The sequence below is a fragment of the Arachis ipaensis genome, chromosome B03 (assembly GCF_000816755.2).
Source record: "Arachis ipaensis cultivar K30076 chromosome B03, Araip1.1, whole genome shotgun sequence".
NCBI classification, from domain to species: Eukaryota; Viridiplantae; Streptophyta; class Magnoliopsida; order Fabales; family Fabaceae; genus Arachis; species Arachis ipaensis.
In genome coordinates, this window is record NC_029787.2 from 118,715,005 (window position 1) to 118,723,162 (window position 8,158).

Consider the following 8,158-nt stretch of genomic DNA (forward strand, 5'->3'; position numbering starts at 1 on the left):
TTGAAAGATATCAAGTTTGGAATCATAGCTAAATAAGACATGCAAATTATCGATCCCTGCGAGAAAAAAATGCATAGCATTAAATCAAACCCTTTACCATTAGCCAAAAACTATATACATAACCTGATTATTAGGATGAACAATTCTTCTCTGATTCATGAAGAACATAACACTGCTCTAATTCAATATTCCAAACCACAATAATTTATTAGTTGAATGGTAAAAATACACATCAAACATGGTAAAAGAACTATAACAATCTAATTAAGATAGCATATACCAAAGAAAATGACGATTATGTTCCTTGATTGATAAAGGGAAATCCGTGAACAGCAGCAATAGCGAACAGCAAACAACGAAGCATGAACATCAAGTGAAAGCAAACAATAGCAGTGATACAAATGGAGAAGTGAATAGCAACAATAATTGAAGGAAGAGACGAACAAAACCACTAACCTGAAGAGCAGTTGGAGAACAGAGCCACTGTGAAAGTGTTATAGAGGTATATCAATTTAGAATCCAAAACAACAATCACTACAAGAAATTATCGGAATAGCGACCGATCTAGTGACCGATTTTGATAGTCACTAAAACCTTGGTCGCTAAATTCAAAATAGCGACCGATGTTGGTTACTAATATTTAGTGACCGATTTTAGCGACCGATTTTCAAACAAGGCCACCTAACCATACAAAATAATTTTGATCACTAAATCGGTCGCTAATAAGATCGCTCGCTAAATAGCAACCAATATTTCAGTCACTAAATCAGTCGCTGAGGTATTCGGTCGCTAGATGGCAACTGATATTTCAGTTACTAAATCGGTCGCTAATTTTTCAGTCACTAACATATAACTTCAAAATTCTAAAATCGGTTGCTAAATCAGTCGCTACTGCTGCTTTCTAATTATAAATTTTAACTAAATTTCACATATATCACTATTAAAATTTAATTTTTAAATATAGTTCTAATTCAATAAAATATATGAATAATCAAAGATAGATAACTATTTATTAAAATCGAATGTCAATAATTATTGAATATCATATAAAGATGAAATGGAAAATAGATTCTAATACAAATAGATTTATATTTATGTATACTACATATATGTATTGAAAAAAAATGAAGGCAGAAACAACATGCCACATCAAATGAAAAGCAGATACAACAAGAACTCTTCTAATCAAGGTGGGAAAAATGGCAACTACATATACAATGATAAGAGAAGAGTGGCCTTCTCTCTTGAGAACCGGCAATTCAAATGTATCTTTCCTCAATTCTGAAAATATTCTGAAGGTACTGAGGGAGGGCAATACTTCTTAGCCACATTTTTGTACTGAAAACACAAATTCAACATATCTATGAGTTAAGAGGAAAATATTAGACAAGGGAACAACAAATCATAGCAGCACCCACTCAAGAAGCAAAGATGTTTATGTTTATCAACAGGGTTACTGCGATTTGAATACAAACCTTAAGTAGAACAGGGACTAAAGAGTAAAACATAAACATAGCCACTGCAAATCCAATAAATGGGAGTTCCTGAAACCAACATCACAAGAAATTAATTTGAATAACAATGTTTATAGAACTTGTATCACACTATTTAATTAGCCTTTGTAATAGCATTTAACACTTCATTTAAGCCTAGAAAAGAATTCAGCAAAAGGTAAAATGTTCAACAAACACAGCCTTCACACAGGCATCCTAATTAAGAAGGCACATTCATAATAACTGAAGGAAAGAGAGAGAGAGCTTACTGTCCCAATTGACCAATGAATTGATCTGAGTTCATTGCGCTCAAGGATATTTCTGTTGTAGTCATTAAGGCAGCAACAGAGAAAAGGAAACTAATAATACCAAAAAAAGAAGGAAAAGGAAACTAAGAATGAATTTTATTCTTTCACCTGTAGAAACTACTTGATCAGTAGAACATATCCTAATTAATTCCAGAGCTATATCACTTGTTATATCATTGAACAGATGAATAGTTAAATTTTTAATGAAGATTGGAGTTGGAGTTGGAGTTTTGAGCTATGCGACAGAACAAAGCTAATGAGAAGTATTCAAAACAGAGCGATGCTGATATAATCATTTTCTTCAAGGATACATTTGAATGGCACTGATAATGCCACCAAAGAGACCTAACATTGCCATGAGCTCAACTCTATCAACATTTTTCACCAGAAATTCCTGCAACAGAAAGGACAATCGAAAAACCCTTGTATAATAATAATCAATGGTAAGTAGCGCATGTATTTATTATGGTGTGGCACAATGTTGAGACATGCATTGAGCAGACAAGAAATACAATGAACTTACGTCACTGGCATTACTGATTGCATACAAGGTAGCACCAGCAATAACAAGAAGGTCTCCTTTGCGAAGATTGCTTCCACCTAACATAACACAAGACAAGACAAGTGAATTAGGCCATTAAGAAACCATAGAACTTCAAATGATTAGAAAATGATAGCAATCACTTTAATCACTACCTTAAGAAACACTTAATTGTTGGAGCTGTCATTTTAAACTTAAGCCTAAGCCAATCAGAATACCAAGATTACCAAGATATAGTTCAGAAATTATAATAAGCTAGGTTGTCAGAAATAATTACTAATTACAGATAAACATATCAAATAGTAGTTAGGTGCAAATTTGTTATTATGAATGTTCATTGAGCTAAGTTTCACACCTACTATGCTGGATTATTAGGCACATACATTATTATACGTTTATTAGGTGGTAAAGAAGTTAAAGCAGTTAAAGAAACTAACCTCCACAGTATCAATAGCTTCATTTGGAGGAATGGCATGTAAGACTCTGCATAAAGGAAGACAACATTGATCCATTAGCATAATATTTACCAAAATAATAATAATAACAATAATAATAATAATAATAATAATAACAAGATCTTTCAAGACACTAGCATTTTCTGATTGACATGATTTATCGAAATATAAAAAGGCTAAGCAGGACGAGTTAAAAAAAAAAAAAATAGAAATATCCTATAGAGATGCCAATACTGCTCAAATCTAAAAAATTGGTTACAATCAAAAGAAACAAATTGATGTTAGAGGTCATTAAATCAATGCGAATGCATTTTTCTTCTAAGATTCTACTTGCATATGACCTATCAATGAAAAATCACATGCACTAATCATATGACTTTTAGGCCAACATTGTTAATATGATAACGTGCTTATAAGTTATAATGGGTTTCCATGTGTTGTTAGCATATTTAAAAAGCACATTTATGAAGAATACAGTAATTATCATCCCAAATTTCAGTATTGCTGCCAATCATTTGGTAACAAAGCATTTAAATATGCTACAGGATCAAACAAAATTAAGACAAACCTTTCTTCTAATGCGGAAACTAAACCATTTGTCAAAGCCACTCCACCAGTCTGTTTAAAGGTGTCAAATGTCAATTATTTCATATCATTTTGTAATATTAAGAACACAAATACACTAAGCTCAAATGTTCACAAAAAAGCTATCGAACAGGTGGATATCCATTGAGAAGAAGTTAAAGAAACATTCTATCGAACAGGTGGTGGGAAAACTACCTATCAAATGCTCTAGCTCTCATATGAGGTGGATTAGAAAGACAATTTACTCCTCGCTTACGGCTTCAACAACATTGAAATCCCCAAACACAACTACTACTACTACTAGGGTGCAATCTCTTTAGACATTTGCCAAAATTCTAACGCATTAACACCATACACATTAACGCAAAACAAGGAATTCAAATTTGTTAAAAATTGAAGATGTAAATAGTTTTAAAAATTCAGGACAAGCCAGAAACTAAAATGGAATTAAAAATCAGAACAAGCAGATAAATAAGATGAGAGCAAAATAGAACGCACAAGTGGAGTAGGATTGCGGTGAAACTGAACTGACAGTGGTGAAAAGTAACTCCGGCAAGGTATAGCTCCACCAACAGTGCACAGCTCGATGGAAGACTCCACCCGTGGCAACGGCGGCAAGGGCTTCCCCTGGCGGCGGCTCGGACGGCAGCAACGACGGTGACCAGCTTCAATGGAGCTCCCACTGTCGCGTTTGTCTTCCCTCTCTCTTCGAAGCTCAATGGTGACGCGTAGTGAGGCGCGACGGTGAACCCAGCTCGACGGTGACTGGACAGCGGCGGAGCGCGATGGCTCCTCTTCCTCCTCGCGGCGTTTCTGGCTCGCAACGCGCGCTCTCCCTCGCCGGAAATGGTTCTGCTCGACGGCGGCAGCAGCAGCGACGTCTCCTTCTCTCCTTGCGTGGTGGCTCGGCGTCATGACGTCGGTGGTGGTGCGCGATGGTGGCGGCAAAGCCCCCTCCCCTTCCTTGTTCTCCGATCTCCTCTGCTCTCTCGCAGATCTCTCTTTCTCCCTTTTTCCCCATTTTCTTTTTGTTTATTTCCTTTTTAGTTTGCTGAACTGTGTGTTGTGTGTATACAAGGGAGAGGGGTTGGCGGTGGGGGGTGAAGAGAAAGTGAGCGTGGCTCACGGAGGAACAATCAGGTGGGAGGTACGTGGGTGATTTTGAAATTAAGGTTAAGGATTGTAGGTTTTAATTTAGCCACCAAATTAGCAACTAACTAAGTTTTATTCTATTTATCTATTGATCGGTTGCAAAATCTGTCACTAAATTAAAAAATAGCGACTGATTTTGTGACTAAAAAATCTAAGAACATTTCTTCCTTTGTTTTCGTTGCTAATTTGGTCGCTAAACTAAAAAATAACGATCGATTTTAACGATCATTTTTATTCTAGTTGTATAAAACTAATCGGTTGCTAATTCGGTGGTTATTAGTGACTGATTCTGTTAGTCACTAAAATCAGTCGCTAACTTAACAATTAGCAACCGATTTAGCGACCAGTACATTAGCGATCGAATTAGCAACCATACAGTTGTTCACCTTTTCACTATCAGTTGCAAAATCGGTCGCTAAAATAAAAAATAGCGACCGATTTTGTGACCAACAGTACCAAAGACATTACTTTTTGTTTTGGTTGCTAATTCGGTGGCTAAATGAAAAAATAACGACCGATTTTAGTGACCAACTTTATTCTGGTTGTATTAAAACCTTATCGGTCGCTAATTTGGTTGCTATTAGGGACCGATTTAGCGACCAATATTTTTTTTGTCCTAGAAATTCTATATCAGTCGCTATTAGAAACCAATTTTTTTGATCACTAAAATCGGTCGCTATTCTAATACTTTCTTGTAGTGAATAATATACATGCAAACATGCAATTTAGAATCTAAAGTGTTATAGAGTTATATCACTGAACTCTTGGCGTGCATGAATTTAAACAACAATAATTATCACAATCCAAGCAAATCAAATGAACAAATTCTTTAATTTTAAGCACAGCAAACTAAAATTAATCAAGAATTATTAGCCAAATCATCAACAATACCAAACTCAAGAACTAAAAAAACATATTTAAAGTTCACTAACTATTTACAAAGCATGCCTATTAATGGAAAGGATAAGACAAATCTGAAAAAATCAATCCACAAGCTATGAGGCCAAAGTAACTCATTAAGTTCTTAACTTAATACAATATTAAAGGCATTAATATTAAAAAAAAATAAGAACACAAGCTAATAAGGAAAAGTAAAAAAACCCAATATGAGTAACTAAGAGAGAATTAGGGAATATTCAAATAAAGTTTGACCAAGTTAATTCTTTGGTTGACATGTATGCTAAATGTGACAGATTCGGGAAAGCAAATAGGATTTTTGCAAATTTGGCTCTTCAAAGTTCAGTTCCTTGGATAGCGCTGATCCCAAGTAATTTTCAGAAGGGACACCCTGAAGAAGGTATAAAGCTATTCATTGAGATGCAAAGAGCTGAAAAGACTGCAGATGCAGCTACCTATGCCAGCATCCTAAAAGCCTGTGCAAATTTAGCCTCACAGGCTCTGGAAAAGCAGCTACACTCGCACATAATCAGATCAGGGCACATATTGTGTTTTTAACCAGATCAGTGCACATATTTGTGAATTAGGGAGTATACAAATCAAATTTACAAATTCTTCAATTTTGGGTACAGCAGTCTAAAATCAATCAAGAATTATCATCCAAATCGTCAACAATACCAAACTCAAGAACTAAAATAACATGTTCAAAGTTCACTAACTAAAGCTAATTCTAATTTGAAAATCTTAATTCAAACTAAGCTACACCTAAAAATTCAGATTCAATTAAATGCAAACTAAATCCCAACAACAAAATCAAAATTAACCTAGAAACTTCATCAACTACAAGATCAGAAAAAAGAAAATGAAACCTGGTAAATTGACAAAATGCTTATAGGGAGAGGGGGGATGCTAGTTGAACTCAAAAATGGAGCAGCTAGTAGTTACAATGAGCAGAGGGGATGAATGGGTGGCGCAATAGAGATTGCCAGAATGACGCAGGCAGTGGCTGTGCAAGGAGGGTTGATGCAGAGGAAGCAGTGGCAGTTAAGGAGGGGTGTGGTGGGTCGTGGCTCAGTGATCAAGGATAAATAAAGAGAAAGGAAGAGGGACGGAAGTATGGCAACAGGAAAACAGCAGGCAAGAGCATCAGCAACGCAACCAGTAGCAGTAGCAGCCAACGAACAGAGTTTCTGACGAGAAGATGGGTTTAGGAAACAAAGGCTCAGCAAAACAGAGCTTCTGGTGAGAATCATAGACGATGGATTTAGGGAAGGATTGAGAAGAAGGTTTTGGTTTGGGCGGGTTTAGGTTTCCATTTTGCGCCAAATTTTGGGAAAAATGAAAGAAGCGGCTATTTACACAAGATTAAAAATTTTTTAATGGGGTTTATAAAACTCCCGTAGATTAAAAATAAAAAATCATGTAAATTGATTTCCGAAAAATGAAAAGAGAAAAAGGATTTCTCTTAGTAATTTTGCAGGGGTTTATAAAAAGTCCTGTTAAATAACTACGGTAAAATAAAACATTTTTTGTAGTGAATTCCATTGATAGCATAGTCCGAATCGACAATTGATCTTCTCAATCAAAGTTTAAACAAATAATTGTCACAATCAACACAAAATAACCAGGAGTTTTAATTCCCGGGTCGTCTTTCCTAGGAGTTGCAAATGAAGTGCTCAATTATTGGCTATGAGAGAATAGGGATTGATGACAAGAGGCAAGAAATGTAAATGACAAGAAATTAAATAAGCAAACAATAACTAAATATCAAAAGCAACTAAACTCAAGTAATTAATAAAAAAGAATGGAAATTCAAATGCTAAGGAACCTCTTGGCAAGGATTGAGAGGCAAGGTTACCTATCCTAGCCATTGACCACAAACATATGATGATTATGAAGATTTAATCCTACTTAGTCAACCCTAACATCGAGGATAAGTCAAATAGGCATAATTAATCTCAATCCATAAGTCCTAGTTAACTCACTAATTAACTTAGTGAAAGACTAGCGTCAATACCCTAATATATCAATCAAGAATGGACATCAATGACTCAAGGTCACCAAAGTCCTCAATTCCAAGCCAAGAGTGTGGAAAACTATACTAAAACTAACCCAAGAATTTTATCAAACACTTGGTGTGCATGAAAAGAAAATATCATTAAATTGCAATAAAAATAAATTCTAAAGCTACCAAATGCAAGAAATTAATAACCAACAATTAAAGAGAGCAATAATAACATGAAAACATAAATTGCATTAAATGAAATAGAAATTAACAAGGGTTCATCAACATGAAAAGTAACCAAAATGAGAAATTAATAAGATAGACTAAGAAAATTAAGGCAATAGAACAAAGAAATGTAAAAGAAATTAGACAAAAACAAGAATTAAAAGGAGAAGTTAAACTAATAATGCTAATATCTAGAGAGAAGGGGAGCTTCTCTCTCTAGAAAATGACCTACAACATGTAAAAACCTAAACCCTAATTGCTCCCCATTGTTTCCTCTTGAATTAGGGTTGAAATTGCTCAGAAAACGAGTTGGATTGGGTTCTGGAGGCTGGTGCACGAAATTGCGATCATCAACAATGGCGCCAAAGACTTGGTGCTCTCAAACGTGAATCACACTTTGTCACAACTTCGCACAACTAACCAGGAAGTGCACTGGGTCCTCCAAGTAATAAACCTTACGTGAGTAAGGGTCGATCCCACGGAGATTGTCGGCTTGA

The 8,158-nt window shown here is 35.4% G+C and overlaps 1 protein-coding gene across 3 annotated transcripts; it reads right to left on the minus strand.

Annotated features, from left to right (window-relative positions):
* On the minus strand, nt 1,048–4,557 carry LOC107631080. 3 transcript variants are annotated; one of them, XM_016334400.2, is made up of 8 exons: nt 3,881–4,557; nt 3,366–3,415; nt 2,780–2,825; nt 2,325–2,401; nt 2,113–2,195; nt 1,763–1,814; nt 1,476–1,544; nt 1,048–1,338 (listed from the first exon to the last, which is right to left on the minus strand). In XM_016334400.2, the coding sequence occupies exons 1-5, from the start codon at nt 4,295–4,297 to the stop codon at nt 2,183–2,185; spliced, it is 603 nt and encodes a 200-aa protein (XP_016189886.1). In that variant the 5' UTR covers nt 4,298–4,557; the 3' UTR covers nt 1,048–1,338; nt 1,476–1,544; nt 1,763–1,814; nt 2,113–2,182. The 3 variants fall into 3 exon arrangements, with proteins under 3 accessions (XP_016189886.1, XP_016189888.1, XP_016189887.2); XM_016334402.2 differs by lacking the exons at nt 1,048–1,338; nt 1,476–1,544; nt 1,763–1,814; nt 2,113–2,195; nt 2,325–2,401 and adding an exon at nt 2,444–2,542 and having other exon boundaries at nt 3,881–4,556; XM_016334401.2 differs by lacking the exons at nt 1,048–1,338; nt 1,476–1,544; nt 1,763–1,814; ... (1 more) ...; nt 2,325–2,401; nt 3,366–3,415 and adding an exon at nt 2,446–2,542 and having other exon boundaries at nt 2,780–2,823; nt 3,881–4,556.